This window comes from Leptosomus discolor, chromosome 9 (assembly GCF_034619465.1).
Source record: "Leptosomus discolor isolate bLepDis1 chromosome 9, bLepDis1.hap2, whole genome shotgun sequence".
Taxonomy (NCBI): Eukaryota; Metazoa; Chordata; class Aves; order Leptosomiformes; family Leptosomidae; genus Leptosomus; species Leptosomus discolor.
The window spans coordinates 20,426,100-20,451,779 of NC_141399.1; the positions used below are offsets into that span (position 1 = coordinate 20,426,100).

A 25,680-nucleotide genomic window follows, 5' to 3' on the forward strand; every position below is an offset into this window, starting at 1 on the left:
CTGTGGTCCCCTTTCCAGCTGGAGCACCGTCGCCGAGGCTGCTGGGAAGAATGACTGTTGGATGCCTACTGCAACCCCCTTTCCTGGGGAGGACTTGGCTCCCTGTGCTGCTGCTGGCAGCCTCTGTTCACTGCCACTGGCCCAGCGAGCCGGCAGAACTGGTTCGGGACTGGGAAAACCAGCTGGAGGCCTCCATGCACTCCGTGCTCTCAGACCTCCGGGAGACTGTGCCAGCTGTGGTGGGCATACCAGACAGCTCTGCAGTGGTGGGACGCTTCTTCAGAGTCTCCATCCCCACAGATTTAATTGCTTCCAATGGAGAAATTGTCCAGGTGAGAAATGCCATTCCTTGAGGCTCGTTTTCAGTTATATTCTTGTACGAGTCGAGCTAGTCACCCCACTAATAGGCTGGGTAACAAGGATGCTGTGAAGCAGCCTCAAGGTTTTGTAGGACTATGGAAGAAGGATTTAAAAAAAAAAAGAAAAATTAAAGCCTTCACCTCATTGCAAAGTTTTTCTTCTGTAATGGAGAGAGGAGACTTCTTTCCTTGGGGGTGACTGATTAGGTTTGTTGGCTGTATTTAAACTGTGAGATATTCGGCCCCTGTAACGATGGGCACATTAACAAGGAGATGTTGCCTTGGGATCTGGGGAGCCACAGATCCCCTGGGACTGTGGCTCTGAGGCTTGGGGAGTTTGCTTCACTATGGTGACAAACATTGCTACATAAATAGTCCTTGTCCTGCCAGCGGGGCCCTGGGCTGCCTTTGACACGGTCTCTCCTGACCTCGTCCCAAAATCCTCTTGGGAAAGATAGGAGCCTTTTTGTTTATCTGCTGCTGGTGCTGCAGACGCCTGAAAACTGAGTTGTGGAATAGGTCCTGAGGGCAAGAAACTGTCAGAATAGCCCGGAGGAGGGTAGATACACTGCTGAATACATGGTTGCTCATCTTTAGTCCTTTGCTGTGAAGGTGCTGAGAAGTTGTTGTCTTAGCATCTGCTTCCTTGGATCATGGAGAGTTCAGAAAATTCTGTTTTTAAAAGAAGACAGAATTACCTTCCAATCTAGAAATTTTTTTTCAGAGAGCAAAATTAAAAAATAGTTTTTAAAATCCATTTTTAGAAAACATTATAAAAAGACAACCTTTTGGTGTGTCTCAGAAGATCAGAGGGAGATGGAGAGCAAGTTGGGAGAAAGTCTGACATCTCAGCTTCTCCTTGCAGGCAGGTTTGTTTTAGCTCTGTGTACTGTCACGCAATTATCTCAATTGAGATACGTGATCTCGCTGGCTCCAGAGACAGTGCTAGGACTGAGATGTGCCAGTGGTAGGCAGAAAATCTGAAGAATGCATCTGTTATTGACAGATGGTCAGATGGCGAGGAGGAAGGTGGTGGGTGAGCCCCCGGCTAGTGGAGTCAGAGAAGGGGATGGGCTGGTTTCAAAGCAAAGGCTGTGACATTTAGTTGCTGGCGGCCAAGGCAACTGGCTCGGACGGGAGGTGGTGGTGCCTGCCCTGCTTTAACCACAGCCTGTTTTCAGAGTGTGCGGCACCTGTACAGCGCTGGCCTGCAAGAGTCCAGATGCGTGCGGTGAGCCCAAGATCTTGTGTTACAGAAATGATAACTTTGCTTTGGGATTTTGCATGAGTGGCTTGTTCTGACGTTGTCTAATAGCTACTTTGATAGCAAGAATATTTTTCAATGTTTGTAGAACATCATAGCTTCCTCTGTCTCCTTTTCCTGGCACAAAAGTAATTTGTGATAGCTCCAGTAGCTGCAGGAGAATCCTGATAGATTATTTCCACTCCACCTGGTAACTTTGAACAATATGTCTGCCACTTCTGGTGTTGAGGCATGTTTGCTAACACGAACAGATGCCTGAAGAGCCTCAAATGGACTGGGCTGGAGCAGGACCCAACAGTTGTTGGTTGTATGTAGTTCAGCAAATGCTAGAAGTAGTTTTCATGCCTGTCCATGGGATTGCCCTAGTGCATGTTGCATCTGTTCACCTTGAAATTGATTTTTAAAAGTGCAGCAGACTCCAGGGCACTGATAGCAGCCTTGCTTAGCTGGTCTATCTGGAAGATCTCTCCCTTGCAGAGAATGTGTGTTGGCTGCTGAGCACAGCCAAGCTTTGCTATGGGGATTGGATTTCTGGCTAGCCAGAACTGCGTAGGCAATTTTGGGGGCTGGGGTGCATTTTTGTTTTACCAGAAAATTTCAGGGCAAGTTGCTCTGATCTTTTTCTCAGGCTGCCTTGCATTTCTCAGCCCAGAGCAGTAAAAGCCTAATACTTCTGGATCTTGCTAACTGGTGTACTTAAACCCTAATAAGAAAGAATAAGGGCTGTGCCCTTTGAGGTGAAACAGTGGGTCAGAGTTTACAATGAGATGTGGTTGCCTATACTTAGTGACCTTAAATTTCAAAGAAATTGGCTATAATTTCATTTTTTTTAAAAAAGCTGACAGTCGATGTGCCCAAACTCCCGGGAGCTTCCCATCTGGAGCCTAAAGAAGGTATGACTGCTTCATTTCTAGATAATTCACACTGATTATTTCTAGGCTCAGTTTGTATTGTGGTGGGGATCGCCTTGAAGCTGCTCCTCAGATCCTTTTCCTGCTTGTTAGCAGATTCTAACCGCTGTAGACAAAATACTTTTCTCTGCAAAGTTGGTTGTGGGATGAAAACAATGCCAGGCATCTGCAGCGTGGCAGAGGAGTGCCTCACAGGCACACACTCCTGCACAGATATGTAGGTTATGTGCGTAATCAGGTATGTGCTCCTGCGAGCAGTCATCAGTGTTTCCCTGCAACCCCCAAGCTGCTAAAGAACAGGTGAGATTTTATGGTAAAGTACAAAAGCAAGTTTGTTCTAATGTGCTTAAGCTGCAAAGGTGGACACACAGAAAAGAAGTATAAAAACCTACTTCGTGTCTTAATTTCAGAGTCTTGTTTCCATGTTGCTCAGAGACAGCTACCAGCAAGGCTTTGTGGCCATTGTATTTCATTGCTGACATTAGAAACCCCCTTCCCTGTGCCTTGTTTTCCTGAGTGGGTGCCTTGGTCAGGCATTAGTGTGTCCTCTGAAGCTGCAGCTTGCAGGTATTTCAGCTGTTGAATTTGGTGGCAGTTCAGTCCAGATGCTGTCCTCTAGCTTCCTCACTACAGCAAGGCTTCTCGCTGCAAGACTGCTCTCCTGATGTCTGAAGGTGTCTTGGAAACGAAAACTCTTTGCTGTGCCTTCCTGAAAGGGTTAACAGCGGCTTGGCACCCTGCAGCCCTTCCTGCTGAATTTGACACTAAAACCTTGGCATTTTTACAAAAGTTGGGTTAAAACATCCAATCTCTGCTATCATACAACCCCCTTGCTGTGCAGACAAGTAGTGCAAGGGTGTGCACGTTCCCACTAGCTCATGGCAGACGCTTGCTGGAAACACAATAACTGTGGATGTTGGTATTGTCATTGGCCTGATTGTCTCCATTACCCCATTTCCACTGAAGACTTGTGGAGTCTGATCCATTACCTCTCAGCTGTGTCCTGTTGTTGAGAATAGATCATACTTGGGCCAAAGACCAGGTGGATTTCCTGTTCCTACCACTTCCATTTGAAGCTGCTCCAGAATTTGGCTGTTCTCATTAAAATGCAGCTTCTAGCCTAGATTTAGAAATGGCTAGAAATATTTATATGTGCTGCCCTTTAGATAAAATCCATTCTACCTTCATAAAATTTACTTCCTTTGTGTATTTATAAGTGACAGGCATATTCACCTATCTTGATTTTATTAGGTTAAGCCAGCCAGCCTCTTTAGTCTTTTTCATAAATTAAGCTCCCTTTTCTTCTCCTCATCTTTGCAGCTGTCTTCTGCACCTCTTCCAGCTTGTTTATTTTTCTTATGTTTGCATGACCACAGCTATACAAAATACTCTAGATGAAATCTTAGCAGAGCCTCCTGTAAAGGCCTCAAAACTTCCTCTTCTCTTCTATAAATAGTCTTGTTTGATTATCCTATAACTGTTTGCTTTTCCATGTCTGCCTTACTTTGGCTCAGACATCTTGCCATCAGCTGAAAGAAACATCCAGGTCTGTACTTTTTTTCTTCTTCAGTTGTTGAGGTCCCAGAAGGGGACATTAGGTGACGTGCATCATCATTGATTTTGCAGTGCTGATCTTGGCCTCCGTGAGGTCTGCTAGTTCCATTTGTATGAAAATGTAAACCTCCCATTGCTGTCCAGGTGATGACACAAATAATCGGGTGACGACAGTGGCACTAACACTGATAGCACCTCTGTCAGCATTTGGGACAGGGGCTGTTACAGTAAGTGTGGCTCTCCGCTCATCCCACCAGCGATGATACCCTGCCACAAACTGGGAAAGCTGACGCTGGCCTTGGCCTGTGAAAGAAAAGGCACACAAAGGAGGGCATTTACCGTGGTGGTTACCTCCATCCTGCATCTCCAAGTCTGTGAGAAGGACTTTCTGACTCTGAGCTGTGGGCTAGAGGCTGCAACAGTGTTTCTCTAGGCTGCGTGCAGTGAGCAGGAGTCATCTGGGCTGCAAATCCCTCTCGAGAAACACCAGGCACTGCACTTGGGTCTGAGTATTAAATACAGTCACAAAGCGGCATTGCTGTGGCAGTACCTGCTGCTTTCCCTTTGGATGCAGGGATAAATCCAGTTCCCTCTAATACAAGTGTTCCCACAAGGTATTTGAGCCCTTGCACAGTCCAATATCCTAAATGCATATGCCCACAGTACATAAAGACACGCAATTTAATGGCTTTTGTTTGAAGGTGGGTCTATAAAGTGTGCTGGAATGAGAGAAACTCTTGGTGCGCGTTGCTTCCCAAGGTACATCTCTGCGCAAGCAGGTGATTTGCTGTGTCTTCCTTGAAGATAAAGTTGCTGACCTGCCTTCGTCCTGGTAGTGTTAGGTATAGGATGGATCCTATGGAGCAGATCTGCTGTAGGTTCATTAGCCAATGCTAAGGAGTTCTCAGGTGAGCACAGCTAAGTCTTACTGTTCTTGGCTGTGTCTTGGCTCCTGACTATTTTTGGTTTTGAAGTGCAAAGTCTCACCAGGGTGTTGTTGGGAAGACAGATAAAACACTTAGCAGGGGCCCTAAGAAGCTGTTGCTGTATGCAAACGTAGCTGGTGGCAAAGCGATTAGAACAACTGAATTAACTCGCATAACTGATTTACACAGTGCAGCCATGCAGTGGGTTTGTGGGGTTGTTGGAGCATTGGATATTAATCTGGGCAAAAAGGAGTCTTGCTTTCCAAGCAGGAGCCTGATTTTCCAATGGTGGTTCTATTTGCAGTCTGTTGAAGTGGCTTTTACTGAACAGCTTTACTCTCATCAGACTTCAGGGATCTTGTTTTAAAACCAAGGGTCAGCGGAGATTGGGTTGCAGGAGTCCTGACATCAAGTACCTGCTGCCAGGGCTGTGCTGCACACCTCAGCCCTGCGCTGACTCTGTAGCAAAGGGCTGGATGTTGGCAACCAGCCTGCAGTGCCAGGACACGCTCAGTTTCAGGGAAAAAAAACCCACAAAATAGTGATTTTATTATTCTTTTTTTTTTCCTCTTGCAATGATCGTTATTTCAAAGAGTTTTAACTGAATGTCAATTTTATTAAAGTGGCATTTCTCAGAGGAGGAAGACAAGCAAAGAGCACTCCTGAGGGGCTGTATCATCAAGTTGGGTATCTTTAAAAGGCTCTCTGTGTCAAAGCATTTGACCTTCACTTTGTCCCTGGGGTCCCCAGTTTTCTTGGACTTGGACTAACCAGAAGGTGTAGCAACAGCTGCTATTTACAGGGGCGCAGGGATAAATGGCAGCATCTGGGACAGGTCCAGGCAAAGGACGACTTGGGCAGGACTTTGCTTAGCTGCCATGCTGCAATCTTAATGATAAGATGAGCTGATAAGATTTCTGCTGGGGGGCTGAGGGGGCTACTTATCTTTTTCCTGCAGCAAGGCCAAGTTGGGGAATTCGGCATTTTCAGTGCGTGCTTAGTAACAAGCTCTGAATTTGGAGGAGTGGAAAATGTGACTCAATCTAATTATAAACTAGCTTTTGAGACAGGCTGGGAAGTTCCTTGTTTTGTCCTGCTCTTATGGGTTGTTGCTCTGAGCATATGGGGAGACTGAGGAATATGATGGTGAGGAGAATCCTGCAAAGGAGACGACCTGAGATTGTGGGATGTGGCTCGCCTTTACTTGCCGTGCTCTTGAATGCCAGCTTTCCAGTAATCTGCTGATGGCAGGAATAAATTGTCAGGGCTGGTTAGCTGCGCGGCGGCAGCACTAAACCCCCAGCACTTGGCATCCCTGCTGTGTGGTATTTTTGCTTCCCTTTGGCCTTTTGCTTATAAAAAGTCGTATTGAAAGAAGAGCCCAACTGAACTTTTTTTTTAAAGCTGTTTGAGGCTTTTCCTGCCCTGTGCTTGCCCCCCAAACAAGGGAGAAAGCAGGGTGTGGGCAGCCCCTGCTGACCCCAGCCCTAGTATGGGCAGGCTGTGCCTGCCCACTCCAACAATAAGGCTAAACAAATCCTTCCAAGCTGCTTGCATGGACGGATGAAAGGAGGATTTCTTGGGGCACTCAATGTTTTGTAGTGACCTCCCAGTGAAACAGCTGTTGTGTTCCCTTGCCCAGGCAGAGTGGGATGCTGAATAGTGCCCTTATAGCAAACACAGAGGCGCATCTGGAAAAGAAGCCGTCATGGTAGGAGTATGCGAGGATGGCATGAGCTGGGCGTAGCCACTCAGCCTGCGCTGTTGCGAAGCCATTTTACTGATTGTAAAGAAGTTGGTGAGCCAAAGCACCACTCTGCGGGCAGGCTGCATCCGCACAGCACAGCCCTACACTTGCATCTGCAAGGGAGGGGGTTTGCTTGCTGTGCATGAGGCTTCGCTTGCCTGTTTGATGGGTGGAAAATGCAGATCAGCAGCAGACTCGTAAACTTCTTGTTCGGGTTTTCATGAGCATGTAAAAGAGCAGCTGCTTCAAGTACCTTTACTGCCTGGTCCTTCAGGGACTAAAGTTTGAACTTGAAGTTGAGGGCCAGGACCTGTGATACAGCTTCTGCAGCCTTGCTGTCCCTTAGCTCAGCTCTGAGCTGAAAGGTATGATTTTTCTGAGGCAGCAGCTTCACTGCACAGAAACATGCAGGAAGAGGTTTGCAGGGCTTTCACTGGGGCCAGCTGAAATGCAGAGTTAGTTTAACCAACCTGACCTACCCTGTGTGCAAAGGAAGCAGCAGTTACCTTCTGTTCTCATATAGCTTTTGGTCTCTGAACAGAGGTGGTGAGCTCCTGCTGGTAATGAAGACACAGGTCACCTAGGCTGTCGTACTTCTGAGAGACAGTGAAGTCTCTGGGCTGTTTTTAGACTTTCAGGGGCAGATGCATCTGCATGAAATGTGCTGGAGCACCTTGGTTTTGTCCATTGAGTTCCTGCGCCTTTCGTCCAAGGTATGCAGTAGTGCAGAAGAGTGCTGTCTGCTGAGGATACCCAGAAGCTGTGGCAGGTATCGCAGTCCTCTCTGTGGGGAAGCTCATGTGCTGCAATTCCTCCCTGCTCGCTGTGCCAAGTAAATGCAACTTTCCTTTCTTCATACTGAGCTTTCCCATAGCACAGCACTGTGCAGTGTCACCGTTGCTGTGCCTGGCAAGCAGAAGGCTCCGAGAAGTGCCCATCCTCCTTTCACTACTGTTTTCTGCACCTTGTGTTTCTCTGCAAGACCTGTCTGATGTCCTAGTTTGCAGTTCTGATGTATTTGAGGAAGGAGGGGGGATGTAAGATTGAAGGCTCCTTTTCACATAATCTCCTGGTTGCATACAGGCGAGCCTCCCTGTCAGGGCTGTTCCTTGGGACCAAAGACCTGCAGCCATTGTGGTCTGAGGATTATCCAGCTCCTGCCTTGAGCCATTATGTTCCCTGACCTGATGCAGCAGCCTCTGCTGCTGCAGGACCTGCCCAGGGCAGTGGTGCCTGGACAGCTTGGCCACATGCACACCCCCTGCCTGCAGTCACTGGCTCCATCTTTGTGTCAGTGCAGAAGAGGAACGCACACGATGGACCCACAGGCAGAGCCTGCCTCCCAAAAGGAGGACTCCATCCTCTGACTCAGAGCCTGCAGGCCCTACCTTCTTAGCACTTCTCTTGGCTCCAGGTCGGCTGTACCAGCACCATGAATCACTGCAGTGACCACAGTTCCAGCAGCACCGGGGCAGATCTGAAACAAACGTCTCTACTGCTGCTTGTTTTGCCTGTGCAGGACAAGGCAGCCCGGGTTCTGCCTGCCTGTGTATCTGATTTGCGGCTGACACCGCCTGTTGCTTCTGCTGACAAAAGCGCCCAATGCTGCTGCATTTAGCAGGGGCTTAAGATGAAGCTTGGTCTTAAGCAAACAGCTCAGGTTTGACTCTCTCTGCAGATATATTTGCATTTGAATTGCATTTGAATTTCCATTTTCTTTCCCCTGCCTGCTGGTTAATTGCTTGCAGAAGCCTGAGCACTGCAGACTTGGTACACCTGGGTTAGGTTGGTCAGCTTGAGCACAGTACAGCTTGCTTTCTGTTCAGATGTAGAGAGCACGTAGCTGGGGTGTTTTTCATTATTGGCCATGTGTGTTAGGGTAATGCTGGAGTGACCCAGAAGGGGAGTCTCGTACAGTAAATTGCCATCACTAATTATACTCCAGATGAAATCCCTGGCCACAGGGTCTGTCTCTCAGCAGAAGCTGGACACAGGGAGGGGAAGGGGGGCAGTGGGATACCTGGCAGAGCTGCAGGAGCAACTATGCTCACCCCTGCCCAAAAGCAGTCAGGAATTTTTTAGGACTGATTGGAAAGGGCGCAGGAAGGACCAGAGTTCCTAGCTGCTGATGCTGCCCACAGGAAGGTCTGGCATCATAGACTGGGGAGATCTCATGGGATCCAGGGCCGGGAGGATTTCATAGCATTGTGCCAAAGGGAGACCTGTGGTAGGGTCCTATGGTACATGTCTCCTGGAGAAGGACTTGCTGCCTCTTTTTTGGAGGATTTATCAGGGAGAGGAGGACTGAATAGTTGGAGGATTAGAGGGCACTCTTGTAGGCAAGAATGCAGGTTTTGCCTGAATTCCATCAGAGACAGCAGTTCTGCCATCTGCTCCTTTGCTTATCTTTGTCTTGTTGGCTACAGGGTTTAAGGTCTAAGTTTAAAAATCCAAATCCAAACCAAGCTATCTTCTTTCGTGAGCTGACTGCTCTTGGCTGGCCTAAAAATAACAGGCCATGCCTATCTGAAAGGACTTTGTGAACAAGATCTTCAAAACCAGCCAGACCACTGTGTGTATTTGAAATCACAAACATGGCTAATTTTTTAATGGTCTTCAGTACACTGCTAGGCTTGTGTAATCTTTAGTCGATAAGCATTCATTTACAATTATCTCAAATAATGTGAAAACAAAGACAGCTTTTTTTCTTGAGCAATGGAAGAGTTATTTTGAAACCAGACCCCTTGAGGGAAGTGGCAGGGCTTAAGGCTGATATTTATTGCATACATAGAAAACTGGGAAACTTTTTACATGAAAACTAGAGATCCAAAATCATTAACTATGTGTGGCCTTAACCAATACTGTTTGAAGCAATATTTGAAGGAAACATTGCTAGAACAGAGTCCAGGGCTCCCAGCTCTCGGTTTCACGCCACCATGAACACAGCAGCGACTTTGACCAGGATAGACCCACACCGAGGGCTCTGCTGGTTAGCATTCATTTAGGAACAAGTATTTTTATTCAGCCTGATAACTGCTTTGATTATCTATGCTAATCTTGTTGGCCTCTTCCTCATCACACAAACATGGATGAATTCCCCTGCCAGGGCAGTAGCTGTGTTTAAAGCAGAGCCATGGCATCAAATGCGTGTGACTTGTTGCCTTCCCAAAGATTTCCCAGGGGAGGCACAGGCATCTTCATGGGTTTCATAGGCATAATACACATAAATTTGATTTTCTTAATCAATCCTTGCAGAACCCTTAGAAACAGTCACATCTCCTCACAGGTTGCATACAGCCGAACTAGCTCAGCTGTTTTTAAATCAAGTTCAAGTGGGTTTATAAATGTTTTGCAGCTGTCACATCCTTGCTAGAACAAGTTGTCCCAGTAGGTGATTACCTGGCCTGTTTTTGATTTTCAGGAGAGCCTAGTTTTTGGTGTGAATCTGTCTAGCTGCAGTTTGATTTTCTAGTGTGGGCCCTTAAGAATGTGAACTCACATGTAAACGGTAGGTTAAAAATGGTTTTCCAAGCAGAAATACTCAGACTGGCCTCTGCCTCCCTCATTGTCCTTTTTGCATGTGGGATTGACCACCTTTCCTAAGTGAGTCTGGCTGTCAAACATAGGCGCGCACATGATTGAAGAGAGAATCACCTCATGACATGAGATTAAAGGTAATGCTTGTACATCTCCTCAAGTCATGGGCCGTGCCTGGGGAGGAGGGAGCAGCAGAAAACCTCAACTTGCAGGAAAGCTCTGTATGGAGCATGCAATCCTGTAATTTAGGGCTCTTGCAGAATGCATGGAAGGGGAAGATTTGTTCCAAATGTAGCCTGAAATTACACATTCAGTGTGCATTTATAACCACGCACTAATGAAGTTTTTGTTCTTGTGTAAGCCTCAATAACCCTGTGGCTTTGTCCTGGCTCCTTATGTTTCTGTTCCTAATGTGCACCCAGCACTGACCTTCCTCCTCCTCTGCGGGCAGGTCAGCGGCTAATTTTGGCACAAGGGGATAAAGAGTGGCACCATCCAGCTCCTGCTAATGTAAATGCTGGATTGCACTGGGCACTGTTCTGGCATCTCAGTTTTTAGTGGGTATGATGACATTACACTTTTCTAAAGGAACACAAGTGCAGGTCAGCCCTTCTGGCTGGGCAGGAGCAGACCCTGCCTTTGTTCAGTCTCATGGCAGAAGAGATGCCAAGGAAGGGCAATTTAGTCCTTTGTTCCCACAGGAGAGAGTCTTGGCTCCTTGTGCCCATCTCAGGTGAAGGGCTGCTTTTCCTTCGGGCCGACTGGGGTAAAAGCAGCTCCTGTTCTTGCTGTGGCGGGGAGGGGAGTGCATGCAGCAGCCCTGCCAAAACCCACTGTTTTCTGCCAGACATAGGGGTAAACAGCAAGGCCAAGCAGAAGGATGTTCACGTCACATGCTTCAGTTTGGATGGGATATGTTGGGGTGTAGGGCCCGTGGGGTGGCTTTCTCCAGCTGGTGTAAGCAGGAATCTTGATTTCCTGCTCTCGGATATTGCTGCTGAGGAATTAACTAAAAGCATGCTAACAGCTTTCAACTCTGCTCTATAAACTATACCCAGCATGTGTCTCATGATGTGCTCTCCAGCTTGTCCAGGCTGGCCGAAAGTGAAGCTGATCCTTTGCAGAGGAGAGGAATGAGAGTGTTGCCCATGTGGTCATGGCCGAAATCCTCTGGGGCCCTTGCACAAAAGCTTTTTCATGCTGCTCTTGCCTTAAGACTTTCGGATCCTACGTTATCCTTCTAGAGCTCTGCATCTAGACCCTTCAGTGTGCCGAAGCCTGCAGCAGGGGGGGTTTGCAAGCCCCTCTGCCCTGCCCTTTGGTGTGCTACCTGAATCCTGCCTGCAGCCAGGCGGTTGGGAGAGGTACTCAGGACTTTGGGTGGTCTACCCAGCCCTGCAGCACCGGGCATTGCTCTTCGTGTGTCCATCCCAGGGACTTTCCCTGCAGGACCTGTGGTTGGGCAGGTCTGGTGAGTTCAGCCCCATCTCTGCACCCGCTGCCAGACATGGCAGGTTTCCTTGCAAAGCTCCTCACCCAGCTTTGCTTTTGGATAAATTATGAAATATGTATGATCTTTACAGAACTGCAGAGTAACCAAAACACCCCTTCAGGAGGAGAGCTGGAGCGTGGCTCTGCATTGGATTGCAGTGAGCCCAGAGCCTCAACCAGGCTCCTAAATGTGTCTCTGTGGGCCCCAAAACGTCCTGTTTCTTCTGAGTGTGGAGGGAAAATACCTCGTGGCAAGCTCTGGAAAGCACTTTCCAAATGCCTCCAAGCCACCTCACCTGGGCGGTGGTGGAGCTCAAATTACTCACCCTGGGGTACTTACAGTCCTGGGAAATGTCACAGCCTGCCAAACTGACAGTATCACCCCTTCTACCGTGCAGTCTGAGCAGCTTCTCTGTGCCTTGTGATCAGGGAGTGGCTGTAATGCAGATGGACAGATGTCAGCTGCTGGGAATGGGGGGTTTGGGGGTATGCATCCATCCTCAGCTGTTGCCCAGGGCAGGAGGCAGGAATCACCTAGGCTCTGACACGTGTGGCTTTTCCCTGCATGGGGTGGGGAGCACCTTGGTGGGGTGTCAGCCATGCTGGTGACATTTTGGAGACAACTGAGGTCTTCTCCGCATGAGCAAAGTGGCCAGGACACCCACAGGGTTTAGACCTGGGCTAGCTGGGAAGGAGACCAGAAGTTAGAAGAGGAGGGTGGCCTCAGAAAGGCACAAATGGATAAATTGGGAAGGGGAGGCAGCTGGTGAGGTTATCACGGGCTCCTTCCTCTGGAGCGTATGGAAACGCGATCGTTGCATGCATCGCCCCTGCTGTTGGGCTGCATGGTTTGAAGGGCAGGCTTGTGCTCTCGGACCGTGCTTCGCTAGTTGCACCACAAGCCATGGAAGAAAAAAGGTATTGCTTTTGACCTAAAAGAGGTAGTAAATAGTGTGTTTGAGTTCTGAGGTGCCTGTGGTTTGGGCTAAAGCCACCCATTGTTTCTAGTCTGCAAGTTATTATATCAAAGTGAAATAAGCTAAGCGAACTCTGAGTATAAAGCCGGGCTGGTGTGCTGTCCTGTCTGATGTCCAGCAGTGCCCCAGCTCATGCCACCATGTCCCTGCCTGCCCGCACTGGCCATGGCAGTGCTGTGCTGGGGTGACCAGATGTCAGGTTTGCTTCTCTTCTTCGTCCCTAGCTTGCCGTTCCTCTGGCAGTGCAGGAGGATGCCATGTTTTAAGCAGCTCTATAGCTCTTGCCACTTGCTCCTACTTGTTGAGAGCTGGTGTGCTCCATCTAGGCAGGGGACTCCGAGCCATATTTTGCCAGCTTCTGGCCCCTCTGGCTCAGCCTGGCTGCTGGCGGACAAAGCTGAAAGTTAACAAAAAAATGTATGTTCTGCTGAGCTGCTGGAGCAATGGGCTTGCAGGGTGTGGTCAAGTGAGGAAAGGAGCAAGACAGTAGGGATGGGAGAGGAAGAAGTTGGAAGAAGGCAGTTGTTGGATCAGCTCTGCTGTATGGCGTAACTTCACGCTCAGCTTTGTATCTGTCCCTGTGACTTAAACTCCCCTTCTGCCCTTGGAGAAGATAAACCACTTGTGCTTAGTAGTTGCACAGCAAGTGCCGGAAAGCTGGTGCCTGGCAGGTGAGGGACCTTTGCAGGACATTATGACCTCCCAAGGCCTCCTTAAGCCCTTTGGGACCAGCATGCCCTGCAGAGCTCGTCCTTGCCACCATGCAGAGGAGACATGGGCTGCCCCACTTTGGCTGGGATGTTCCCTCCCCAGTTGTTACACTTCAGAATTTTTTCTTTAATCCTTTAAATTGAGCGGTATTGCTGCTAGAACCTGTCCTAATGCTGTACTTCTAAAAGCACCTTCTTTTTTTTGTTTGGTAGATCTCCGAAGCTGGGAAGGACTCCTTGCCTTCTTGGTTACACTGGAATGCGGAGAGCAGCTCCCTAGAAGGGCTGCCCCTTGACACGGACAAGGGCGTCCACTACATCTCGGTGACCACGCTGCAGCCCTTCCCAAATGGGAGCTACGTGCCTCAGACTGCAAACGTCTTCTCCGTTGAGGTGCACCAAGAAGACCACAATGAGGCTCAGTCGGTGCGAGTGGCCATCCAAGACACGGGTGACGCAGCGCCATTCGTGTGCGGCTCGGAAGAACCAGTCACTATCCTGACAGTCATTTTGGATGCCGACTTAACAAAAATGGCACCAAAGCAGAGGATTGAACTCTTAAACAGAATGAGAAGCTTCTCAGAGGTGGAACTTCATAATATGAAGTTGGTTCCTGTTGTAAATAACAGACTTTTTGACATGTCAGCCTTCATGGCTGGACCTGGAAATGCAAAGAAGGTGGTGGAAAATGGGGCCTTACTCTCATGGAAACTGGGATGTTCTCTGAGCCAAAACAGTGTCCCGAACATCAGCAAGGTGGAGGCTCCAGCTAAGGAAGGAACCATGTCTGCCCGCCTTGGCTACCCTGTTGTTGGCTGGCACATTGCTAACAAGAAACCTCACGTCCCAAAGAGGATGCGGCGGCAGATCAATGCCACCCCTACGCCTTTGACTGCCATTGGGCCGCCTACCACTGCCACGCAAGAACCGCCAACCAGAATTGTCCCCACCCCAACGTCACCTGCCATTGCACCTCCCACAGAGATGACTGCACCCCCTGTCCGGGAGCCCATACCACTGCCAAGGAAGCCTACAGTCACCATCAGAACGAGGGGCGCCATCGTCCAGACGCCCACTCTGGGACCAATCCAGCCAACCAGAGTAGCAGAAGGCACCGGCACAGCCTCAGTGCCAATTCGCCCCACGATGCCTGGGTACGCAGAGCCCACCGCAGTGATCACACCACCCACAACCACCACCAAGAAACCCAGAGTCACCACTCTGAAGCCAGCCACGCCGTCCACAACAGATTCCTCCACAGCGACAACGCGAAGGCCTACTCGAAGACCCAAAACGCCCCGTCCGACGAAGCCTCCCAGCACGACCAGATCCCCCATCTCCAAGCTGACAACAGCCTCCCCGCCAACCCGCATACGCACCACAGCCAGTGGGATCCCCCGGCCCTGGGAGCCAAATGAGCCACCCAAGCTGACGAACCACATCGACAGGGTTGATGCATGGGAGGGCACCTATTTTGAGGTTAAAATACCGTCAGATACCTTCTACGACAAGGAAGATACCACCACTGACAAACTGCAGCTGACCTTAAAGTTGAAGGAGCAGCAGATGATAGAGGAGAATTCGTGGGTGCAGTTCAACAGCACCAGCCAGCTCATGTACGGCATGCCGGACCACAACCACATCGGGAAGCACGAGTACTTCATGTACGCAACCGACAAAGGTGGGCTCTTTGCTGTGGATGCTTTCGAAATCCATGTCCACAAACGCCTGCATGGGGACAAGTCTCCGGTGAAGTTCAAGGCCAGGCTGGAAGGGGACCACAATGCGGTGGTGAATGACATCAATAAGAAGATCATGCTGGTGAAGAAACTGGCTCTGGCCTTCGGTGACAGAAACAGCAGCACCATCACGGTGCAGGACATCGCCAAAGGCTCCATCGTAGTGGAGTGGACAAACAACACGCTACCCCTGGAGCCCTGCCCCCGGGAGCAGATATGGACTTTGAGCAAAAAAATTGCAGATGACTCTGGTGGGCCGAGCCTGGCTTTCTCCAACGTCTTGCAGCCCGAGTTCAAGCCTCTGAACGTGTCAGTGGTCGGCTCCGGCAGCTGCAGGTACATCCAGTTCATCCCCGTGACAAAGGATGGAAGGGTGATCTCGGAGGTGACGCCAACGGTGGCGGCAGGCAAAGACCCTGAAAAGAGCAGCGAGGACGACGTGTACCTGCACACCGTCATCCCTGCTGTGGTGGTGGCCGCCATCCTCCTTGTGGCCGGCATCATTGCCATGATCTGCTACCGCAAGAAGAGGAAAGGGAAGCTGACCATCGAAGACCAGGCCACCTTCATAAAGAAAGGCGTGCCCATCATCTTCGCCGATGAGCTGGATGACTCCAAGCCTCCACCATCCTCCAGCATGCCCCTCATCCTCCAGGAGGAGAAAGCCCCGCTGCCCCCGCCGGAGTACCCCAACCAGAGCGTGCCAGAGACCACGCCACTCAACCAGGACACCATCGGGGAGTACACGCCACTGCGGGATGAGGACCCCAATGCACCGCCCTACCAGCCTCCGCCCCCCTTCACTGCACCCATGGAGGGGAAAGGCTCCCGCCCGAAGAACATGACCCCGTACAGGTCCCCACCGCCCTACGTCCCCCCTTAATGAAAGGGAGGCTCTCGGGGGAGAAGGGGCCTCCAGCTCCATGCCAGTGCTGTCTGTGGGCTGGCAGCCCCATCACCAGCCGGGAACCCAGAACCCCAGCCTGCTCCCCAGCAGGCCCTCCCCGGCTGCGCCCACCACACCGGAGCATTTGCGGGACTCGGGGGGACACTTGTTTTATTTTTGCCTAACAAGCTTTGGTTTTATTTTATTCATAGAAAAAATTTTTGGCTCAAACATGCCTTCCTGGCGGCTGGGCTTCTGGCCAGGGCTGGGGTGACTGGCAGGGAGGGGGGTTGGGATGGGACAGGACGGGGCGGGAGGAGCAGGCAGCACTGGGGTAGCACTCTGGGTCTCCGCTGTTTGCCTTTAACACTAACTGTACTGTTTTTTCTATTCACGTGTGTCTAGCTACAGGACGTAACATGAAAGGTAGCCTAAAAATAATTAAATTCAAGGGACTTTCTGAAGTCGATGTTTTAAGTTTTTACATTTAATCTGCTGTTTACCTAAACTGGGATGGGATGTATAGTTTTGGCAAGGAGGAGGGCAGTGCTGTGCTGCAGGCAAGCTCCAGGGGTGATTTGGGACTGGTTAGGGGGAAGCCCGCAAGGACAGCCAGCCACCTCCTCCTCGGGAGCATCAGCTTCTTGGTTTGGGGTTTGATTCTTTTTTTTTTTTTTTTTTAATCAAAGAACTCCTATTTTTCTCACGCATCATAAAAGAGTCATCAGTTGAGTCAGACTGGCTTCGGGTACCTATGGGTAAGTGCAGAGTCAGCTGCCCGCACCTCAGGGTGCAGCACTGTGCCGAGGGGCTTGTGGGAGGGACAAGCCAGGCCCCACGCTGCAACAGCTTCTCCACTGCCCAGTGAGCGCCAGGGTTGGGGTGGTCTTTTTGAAGCAAAACCCCCCTCCCTGCGACGTGTTTTGGCAACAGTGGGGTGTTTTCTCCTAGCGTAGTGTCCCTCTCTTCATCTCAGCTCCTCCTTGAGAGCAGTGCTGGAATGGGCTCCCCGGCTCCGGGCCGTACGCCTCCTCCCGGCTGCTCCATGCCCGGATGCTTTTGGAAAAGATAAGTTTAAAAAAAAAAAAAAAAAAAAAAAAGAGAAAAAAAAAAAAAAGCGCCAGGAATAGCTGATAGTAAAAAAAAAAAAATCCGTTGAACTCTCAAATCTAATTTTTTACTAAATTTTGATACAGCCTCCCATTGTTTTATTAAAAAAAAAGACTTAAAAACCAGTGTACCGCTGCCAGCAGTTTGTACGAGCTTAGCTTCCTCGTGCCAGCTCCCGGGGACCTACTGCCCTGGGCGGCCGAGCCTGTCTGAGCCGCGGGGTGACCCCCGGCCCTCCGCTGCCTCTTCCTTCACGTTATAGCTGTTATTTTTCTCTCCTTTGCACTCTGTCATTTAAAGCATGGATTTACCTTGTGTTTTCCCTGAGCGTTCTTCGGGGCACGCGTGGGAGGGAGGAGAAGACCCCCATGCCGCGGGGGGTTCCCAGCGCACGCGAAGCCATACCCGCCCCTTCCCTCAGGGGAGGGCGCGCTGCCGCGGCACGGCGAGCGGCTGAGTGGGCGAGGGCCCTGGCCCTGCCTCTACTTGCGGGGAGGCGGCGGGTGGGCTCTCCCCGGGCCCCTCCGTGCTGGCCGTGAGGGAAGCGAGGGGCCGCAGGTGACGGTGAGCACTCGCCGCCTCCCCCCCCCCGCCCCCCGCTCGGATTTCGGCGTCGCGGGAGCTGTTTCCGCGTTGTGTAAAAAAAACGCATCGAGTCAATAAACCGTGTGCTTTACTACAGCCCTGTCTCTGCCACCGCCGCGGCGACGGGACCGGGCGGGCTCGCAGCGTGCGCCGAGAGAGCCGCGGGGGCTGCGGGGGCGCTGCGCCCCCTGGCGGCGGAAGCGGGGATCCAGCTTCCGCTTGGCGCGGCGCTTGACGCCACCGCGCGCGACCCGGCCCCGCCCAGGAGGGGTGGCCAAGCTGCGCCGCCATGTCGGGAGCGCCAGGGGCAGGGCCGGGGCTGCCTGCGGGGACGGGTCTCTCCCCGCTGCCCTGCGCCCCCCGCCCCGCCGCCGCGCTCCAGCTGGGCGGGGGGACCGAGCCGGCGCGGCCCGGCGTCGCCGTCATCGATCTCCGCTTCCCCCGCGGCGCCGCCGCCGACGTGAGTGCGGCCCAGCCCGGGGCGGGGTGTGCCGGGGTCGGTAGCGGTATGGAGATGGGGATACCGGGGAGGGCCCCTGGGCGGTGCCAAGGGTGACGCCGGCAGCGGTTCCGGTGTGTGTGGGGGATGCCGGTGCCGGTCCCGGCGCGGGAGGGGGGACGCCGGGGGCGGCAACGGTCCCAGTATGGGGGGTGGGGGTGTGTGCTGGGGGCAGTACCGGGTAGATGCCTGTGCCGAGGTATTGCCAGGGGCAGCACCCCTACCGGTGTTGGGTGGGATGCCGGGGGCGGCGCGGGTCCTGGTATGGGAGGGAGGGATGCCGGTGCCCCTCCCAGCAGCGGGGGGGATTCCGGTGCTGGTACCGATGTGGGAGAGGGATGCCGGTGCGGGTGGCGGTCTGGGGGTGGGTGTGCCGGTCCCGGTCCCAGTATGGGAGGGATGCCGGTGCGGGGGCTGAGGTCGCCGGTCCTGCAGGTGCAGGAGATCGTCTTCAGGAACTTCTACACGGCCTTCCTGAGCGTGCGGGTGCAGCGGCCCGGCCCCGCCGGCTCCCGCCGCTGGGTGACCTGCCTGCGGGACTACCGCCTGATGCCCTGCCCGCACACGGAGGAGGGCTCCCAGGACTACTTCTCCCTCCACCGCCACCAGGTCGGCACGGCCGGGACGTCACCCGCACCCCTGGGGCTCACCCCTCTTTGCCCACATCCCACGACGGCTCTTGGTCCCCAGGGCCCTGAGCTGACACCCCACCGTGCCCCCACAGCCTGCCCCCACGGTACCTCCCCTGCCCCTGCCAGCCCCTCTCAGCAGCAAGGCTCCCTGTGCTGGTCCACCCTGTGCCCCCCTCTGCCCAGACAGCCATCGTGAGGTGACATTTCCCTCTGGCTCCTTCTATCAGGAGTGGCTTGGGCTTTTTTTTGGAGGAAATTGCAAAAGCTGCCCCGGAGCAGCGCCAGCTGGCCAGCCCCTGCGGTGATGGCTCCCCCTGCCCTCGCCCCAGCAGATGCTGTGTGATGTGGACCAGGTGACAGCAGTGCGGTTCATCCTGCGGCAGCCCTCCCCGATCTGGCTCCACTTCACCATCGAGGAGCTGCAGATTTTTCCCCCTGGACAGAAGGTGAGCAGGTGCCGGTGCTGCCCTCCCTGCCAGGTGCAGGCAGAGGGTCCAGGACAGGCCACCGTCCCCAGCCCTGCACCTGGCATTGCTCCCCACAGCTCGGGGGGCTTCAGGCTCCCTCCAGAGGACACAGGGGTGTGGGTCTAAGTCCTTTGTCCTTGCTGGGGCACTTGGGGTCCCTTTGTGCGCTGGGAACTGCTCCAGCCAGCCCCAGCCCTGCCCATTTCAGAAGTGGTTGGTTTGCCTGAGCAGCAGCACGGAGCTGGAGGTTGCTGCAACAAATTACAGGATGCAAGAAAACACTTAAAACACAAATTTCCCTTTAATGATGGTAAATTGACACTTATACCCATAGCAATATAAACACGGGTGGGCTCCAAACCTCAGCACGCTCCATAGTATGAGAGATGGAGGTGGGATTGAGGACACCCTTGTGTTACCCTCTGGATCTCTTTCAGAGCCCCCAGAAGGATTTCCCCTCCTGGCTCTCCCAGCTTACCCCTCCAGAGCAGCCAGCCAGCCTGCACAGGGTGAGTGATCCCCACTGAGGTATCGGCGGGAAGGAGGGACCTGCATGGGGTGCTGGCTGTGGGCACAAGCATCCCTTGTGAGGCTGCTGGCCCCATCCCTGCCCAGTTGGCTCCAGACCCCCACCAGGAATAGCTGTGGAGCCCCGAAATAACTCACCTTGTGCTGGAAGTAGTTTGCAGTGTTCGGAAGAAAAATATCTCCACCGGGATGTGCCATTTGAGGTGACAGTCTACCTGCCCTCAAGTCTGGGGACAGGAACGTCCTTGTGGGAGCTGTGGGTGCACAGCGTCGCTCAGCCTGCAGGTGGGACGCATGGGGATGGGGTGGCCTGGCTGGTCCCCGGCACTTGTCAGAGGGTGTGCCCTGGGGAGCACGTTGCCCAGCCAGGGCGGCACGTGGGCAGAAGGAGGTCACAATCACGACACATGTTTACAGCTTGCGAGCCACATCTGCCTGGCCGGCAGCCTTCGGTGAGCTAAGTCCGGGCAGGGGCGGGCAGCTGGATCACCCACGGAAACCTGCTGAATGAGCCACTGGCTGCACCAGGAGTGGTGCCATGCCGCGCAGCACCTCCGGGGCGGTTCTGCCGCTGGTCTTCAGTGCTACGGAGCTTATGCCACATCGGCGGCAAGGAGGCTTCTGCCGGCCCTGGCAGGTCTGGGAGCTCTGGTCCATGCCCAGGTCTCTGGCAGGCTGGGGAGGACACCCTTGCTGACTGCTTGGATCATGTTCCCCTTGGCAAGGGGTGGTCCGGGGGGAGCTGCTGGGGGTTGCTCTGAGCTTGGCTGTTCTCAGCATCACCACAAGGCACCCACCAGCAGTTCGGCGCCATGGGCAGGGCCAGGCAGGGGAGAAGCAGTGCGGAGCTTCGCCCCAGCCTGGATTGCTGCTGCTGAGCCTGTGAGTCACGCCTGGCTAAAGGTCCCTGGGGGAAACGGCACCTGCAGTGGAGTTTCTGTCACCAGGCCCAGGGAGCACCACGGAGGGAGGCTGTTAGGAAACTCTGGACCCTGCGATTAGGTTTTTAATCATTAGCCAGTGATCTGCTTTCTGTCCTCACCCTGGACCCCTGCCAGCAGAGACAGGCTGTGTTGGAACCACAGCATGCAGGGGTCAGGGTCACCCGTTTCCCTAGCTGCCTATTTTCCTAGAGTGGGGCCCTGCTCATCCCACACTGGGAAACCACCATCAGTTTGGGAGTCCAGGCACCATCGTGATAGTGCCCAGCTCCCCAGGTGGCTTAGCCATCTGGCCACACTGCTGCCCCAGCCTGGGGTGATCCAGCCCACTGGGCCATCCTCACCCCACAGCATTGTGCCCACTTCTTTCCAGGAGCTCCCCGACCCGGAGAAGGTGTCAACAGAGGTCCAGCAAATGTGGGTGCTGACAGAGGTGATCCGGGCTCACCAGGCAGCTGCCCGCATCGGGCGCTTCGACGTGAGTCCTGCCACCCTGCTCACGGGGCCTCCATCCTCGCCGCATCGCTGGGGGAGCCCTCTCGGAGGGGCTACTCCCCGCAGGCCGGGGTGGGGGTTTGGGGTGGGTTGTCCTGGCAGAGCGATGGTGCTGTGGAGGGACCAACAGTTGCTCTCGTTTTCCAGGTGGACGGCTGCTACGATATCAACCTGCTTTCCTACACGTGAGCCCTGCCAGTGCTGGCTGGAGGGAGCTGGCTCCTCTCCACTCGCGGGGCCCAAGCAGACTCCTGCAGCCCCGGGGGGCTTCCAGGTCCTCCCCGCGCCCCTTCCCCGGCTCCTCCTGCACTGGCCGGCAGTGGTGGGCAGCGCTGCTGCCCCGGAGCCCACCGTGAGCCTCTCGCAGGCCCGTGCCCTCCAGCCGCCCTGGCTCTGTCCTTGGCACGTCCCATGCTGCTGCTCGCTGCCGCGGGCAGAGCCCGCCCCATCCCCCCCCCCCCCCCCCGCTCCTCTGCCCTGGGGAGCGGCTCCTGGCCCTGCCTGCAGGACGAGGCTCCCGCGGACAAAGGGGCGCTGGGGCGCTGGAGGGGGGGGGTGGGGGGGCGAGGCGGTGCCGGGGGGCGGCGGGGAGAGCCTCAGTCACGACTAAAAGCTGCTACTTTGGTCCTGCCTGTGCCTGTCTGTCTCTTGGGGGCGGGGGGCGGTGGAGGGTCGCCGTGCCCGGGCAGGATCCGCACCCAGCATCCCCCCGGGCCGGCGGCGGGGGAGGCGGTGCCGGGGGGTGGGGGCGGGGCGGGGGCCGGACGGACTCCATGTCCCAGGCGCCCCGGGGCCGGGCCGTACCGTGCCAGGGAGGGAAGATGCTGCGGACGGGCTGTCGCGCCGCGCTGCCCCGCCGCTCCCCGGGCTCCGCGCTGCTGAGCGGAGCCGGGGGGGCGGAGGTCGCGGAGGGGGCGCTGAAGCGGACGCCGCTGGACGCCCTGCACCGGGCCCGCGGTGGGCGGATGGTGCCGTTCGCCGGCTGGAGCTTGCCGCTTCACTACGGGCAGGGCCACCTCCAGTCCCACCTGCACACCCGCCGCTGCTGCTCCCTCTTCGACGTCTCCCACATGCCGCAGGTAGCCGGGGCGGGATGGGCGGGGCTGGAGACGGCGGGGGGCACCCGCGTCGCCTCACACCCACCCCCCACGGCCCCTTCCAGACCCGGGTGTACGGCCGGGACCGTGTCAGGTTCATGGAGAGCCTGGTGGTGGGGGACATCGCCGAGCTGAAGCCGGGACAGGTACGGGGCACCGGGCGTCCAGTAGGGTCAGAGGTCCCCAGAGACAACCTGGGTGGGCAGGGGGGGACAGGGGGGACGGGCAGCCTACCCACACTCCTCCCGAGGGCCATGTCCCACAGGCCACTCTGACACTGCTCACCAATGAGAGGGGTGGCATCGTGGACGACCTCATCGTCACCAACACGTCGGAAGATCACCTCTACGTGGTGTCCAACGCCAGCTGCACCGACAAGGACTTGGCCATCATGAGGGTACGGGGCTGCCTGAGCCCCATGGGAGGTGGGGATGTGCGGTGGGAATGTCCTCCCACCTTTTGGTGACGTCTGTGGCTGTGCGGGGCAAAGTGGTCACGGCCATATGCGAGGCTGGCAGCAGCTCAGCTCCCATGCTAGCAGCCTGCTGTCACCCTGGCAGGGCAGAGCAGTGGAGCTGCAGGCTGCTGGCAGTGACGTCCACCTGGAGGTGTCGGACAACGCACTGCTGGCTCTGCAAGGTAGCAGGGAACCCCGCGTGGGCTGGCACCGAGCATCACCATGCAGGGGTCTCACCCTCAGCACGTGCCAGACTGCACCCTCCCCCGGGTCCTCGCCCAATGGATGTCAGTGCCCTCCCTGTGTCCCCCCCTTCCCTGCACGCTGCTGTCCCCCAGAGCCACCTGCCTCCCCAGGTCCCTCCATGGCACGGGTGCTGCAGGTGGGGCTGACGGATGACCTAGCCAAGCTGTCCTTCATGAACAGCATCACCACAACGGTCTTTGGTGTGCCGGGCTGCCGGGTCACACGCTGTGGCTACACTGGCGAGGATGGCGTAGAGGTACCCTGGGAGCTGCGCCAGCACCCTCCACACTACGGTACCACGGGAGGGGAAGCCTTGCCATGCTGATCCTGCCATGCTGACCCTGCCCATGTCCCCCCACAGATCTCGGTGCCCATGGGGCGGGCGGTGGAGCTGGCCGAGCAGCTGCTGGGTGTTCCCGAGGTGTGGCTGGCGGGGCTGGCAGCCAGGGACAGCTTGCGCCTGGAGGCTGGGCTCTGCCTTTACGGCAATGACATCGATGAGACCACCACGCCTGCCGAGGCTGGGCTGCTGTGGACCTTGGGTAGGTCAGGGCCCTGCCTGCCCCCACCTCCTCCTCGGGGTGGGCAGAGGGGTGAGATGTCCTCATGTCCCCAACAGGGCACAAGGGGACCAGGCAGACATAACTGACCCTCTCCCATCTCTGCCCCGCAGGGAAGCGCCGGCGTACAGCCATGGACTTCCCCGGCGCGGCTATCATCATGAGGCAAGTGAAAGAGAAGCCGAAGCACAAGCGCGTGGGGCTGACGTCAGTGGGACCCCCCATTCGTCCCCACATGGCCATTCTGGGCCCCGAGGGCACGCTTGTGGGTAGGTGGTGGCAGCAGAGCTGGCACAGGCATGGGCCCAACTGCACCCACAGCAGGGGAGGGTGTTGAAGTTGAAATCCCCCCCTCACCTCCTCATGTCCCTGCCTCCCCAGGCACAGTGACCAGCGGCTGCCCCTCGCCCTCCCTGGGCAAGAACATCGCCATGGGCTATGTGGAGGCAGCACACAGCCGGGCCGGCACCACGCTCACCGTCGAGGTGCGGAAGAAACAGCATCCGGCCCTCGTCACCAAGATGCCCTTTGTGCCCACCCAGTACTACATGGCCAAGTGAGGCCAGCGCCCCGGTCCCAATAAACGTCCCTGCCCTCCTCTCCTGGCCTTCTCTCCGGTGAGGGTGGCGGGTGCCAAACCAAGGGGCGGTGGGTGCGTCACAGTGCTTTAATGTGTGGGCAGTGCCCAGCGGTCCCGGTGCTCCTCATTCCCGGTGCGTTTTCGCCAGCTCTGCCGCCGAGCCCTCCCTGCAAGAGAGGGGCAGCATGAGCAGGGCTGGGACGGCACCCCGGCACAGCACCCCGGCATGGGGGGAGGGCACCTGCCTGCCTGTGCAAGGCAGGCAGGGCTGGGGCTGCGCTTATTGGGTGGGGTGTGCTGGTCTGGGGGCACAGCTAGGAAGGCACTTGCTGGGGTGCACTGTTTTGGGGGCATGAATGGGAGGGTGCTCACTGGGTTGTACTGGTCTGGGAGCACAGCCAGGAGGATGTTTGCTGGGGGAGGGCGCTCACTTGGGTGCTTCAGTTTGGGTGTGCAGCTGGGAGGGTGCTCACTGGGCTGTACTGGTCTGGGAGCAGATGGGAGGGCACTCACTGAGGTGTAGTGGTCTAGGGGTGCAGCTGGGGGGGGCATTTGCTGGGGTGTGCTGGTCCGGGGCTGCAGCCAGGAAGGTGCTCACAGGTGCGCTGGTCTGGAAGTGCAACCGGGAGGGTGCTCGCTGGGACGTACTGGGCTGGGGGGGGTGCGCTCACTGGGGGGCGCTGGGCCGGGGACATAGCCAGGAGGGTGTTCGCTGGGACGTACTGGGCTGGAGGGGGCGCTCACTGGGGGGCACTGGGCCAGGGTGCAGCCGGAGGGCGCGGGCCGGGCCGGGCCATGGCTGGGGCCGGGCAGGGCCGCGGGGAGGCCGCGGTGGCGGGTAGCGGTTGCGGGCCCGGTAGCGGTCGGGACTCACCGGGGCGCGCAGTGCCGCTCGGCGGCGCCGTTGCGTCCGGCCGGGCTGGCGGGGGAGAGGGAGTGTGCGCGGGGCCGGGCGGGAGCGGGGCCGGAGGCGGTGCCGGGGCCCAGGCCGGAGCCGAGGCCGGGGGGCCGGCGGGCGGCGGGGCCCGTCCGGTAGCAGAGCGCGGCCACAGCCCCGCCGTAGGCGCGCCAGGCCAGGCGGACGCCCAGCAGACTGAGGCCCAGCCAGAGCAGCAGCAGCTGGCACAGCGCGGCCCGCACGTCCTGCGCCGCCCACTCGGCCGCCAGCTCCCGGCTCAGCGCGCCCAGCGACCGCCACGGCACCTGCCAGCCCGCCGCCGCCATGGCTGCGCCGGCCGGGGCGGTGCCTCCCGGAGGCGGTGCCTCCGCGGGGGGGCGGGGCAGTCGGGGGCAGGCTCTGTCTTGGGGCGGAGCCTCGGGGGGCCTTCAAGGATGGGCCCCTCTCGGAGGCGGGAATTGGGGCGGGGCCTGCGCGGGGGGAC

At 55.7% G+C, this 25,680-nt stretch overlaps 4 protein-coding genes across 5 annotated transcripts; 3 read left to right on the plus strand and 1 right to left on the minus strand.

Moving 5' to 3' along the window:
* Nucleotides 1–41: 41 nt before the first annotated feature.
* DAG1 (dystroglycan 1) lies at nucleotides 42–16,173 on the plus strand. Its single transcript, XM_009954278.2, has 2 exons — nucleotides 42–332; nucleotides 13,690–16,173. Exons 1-2 carry the CDS (start codon nucleotides 51–53, stop codon nucleotides 16,096–16,098), a joined length of 2,691 nt encoding a protein of 896 aa, XP_009952580.2. The 5' UTR covers nucleotides 42–50; the 3' UTR covers nucleotides 16,099–16,173.
* A 1,912-nt stretch (nucleotides 16,174–18,085) lies between these two features.
* NICN1 (nicolin 1, tubulin polyglutamylase complex subunit) lies at nucleotides 18,086–21,648 on the plus strand. Of its 2 annotated transcripts, none has more exons than XM_086470101.1 (6): nucleotides 18,086–18,292; nucleotides 18,731–18,904; nucleotides 19,257–19,373; nucleotides 19,832–19,903; nucleotides 21,237–21,341; nucleotides 21,506–21,648. In XM_086470101.1, exons 1-6 carry the CDS (start codon nucleotides 18,086–18,088, stop codon nucleotides 21,545–21,547), a joined length of 717 nt encoding a protein of 238 aa, XP_086326227.1. In that variant the 3' UTR covers nucleotides 21,548–21,648. The 2 variants fall into 2 exon arrangements, with proteins under 2 accessions (XP_086326227.1, XP_086326228.1); XM_086470102.1 differs by having other exon boundaries at nucleotides 18,086–18,256; nucleotides 19,260–19,373.
* Nucleotides 21,649–22,179: 531 nt separating this feature from the next.
* On the plus strand, nucleotides 22,180–24,283 carry AMT (aminomethyltransferase). The gene is made up of 8 exons (XM_086470238.1): nucleotides 22,180–22,437; nucleotides 22,521–22,601; nucleotides 22,721–22,852; nucleotides 23,016–23,094; nucleotides 23,269–23,414; nucleotides 23,520–23,700; nucleotides 23,832–23,987; nucleotides 24,100–24,283. The coding sequence occupies exons 1-8, from the start codon at nucleotides 22,180–22,182 to the stop codon at nucleotides 24,276–24,278; spliced, it is 1,212 nt and encodes a 403-aa protein (XP_086326364.1). The 3' UTR covers nucleotides 24,279–24,283.
* A 139-nt stretch (nucleotides 24,284–24,422) lies between these two features.
* On the minus strand, nucleotides 24,423–25,522 carry TCTA (T cell leukemia translocation altered). Its single transcript, XM_086470504.1, has 2 exons — nucleotides 25,173–25,522; nucleotides 24,423–24,465 (listed from the first exon to the last, which is right to left on the minus strand). Exons 1-2 carry the CDS (start codon nucleotides 25,520–25,522, stop codon nucleotides 24,423–24,425), a joined length of 393 nt encoding a protein of 130 aa, XP_086326630.1.
* Nucleotides 25,523–25,680: the final 158 nt, after the last annotated feature.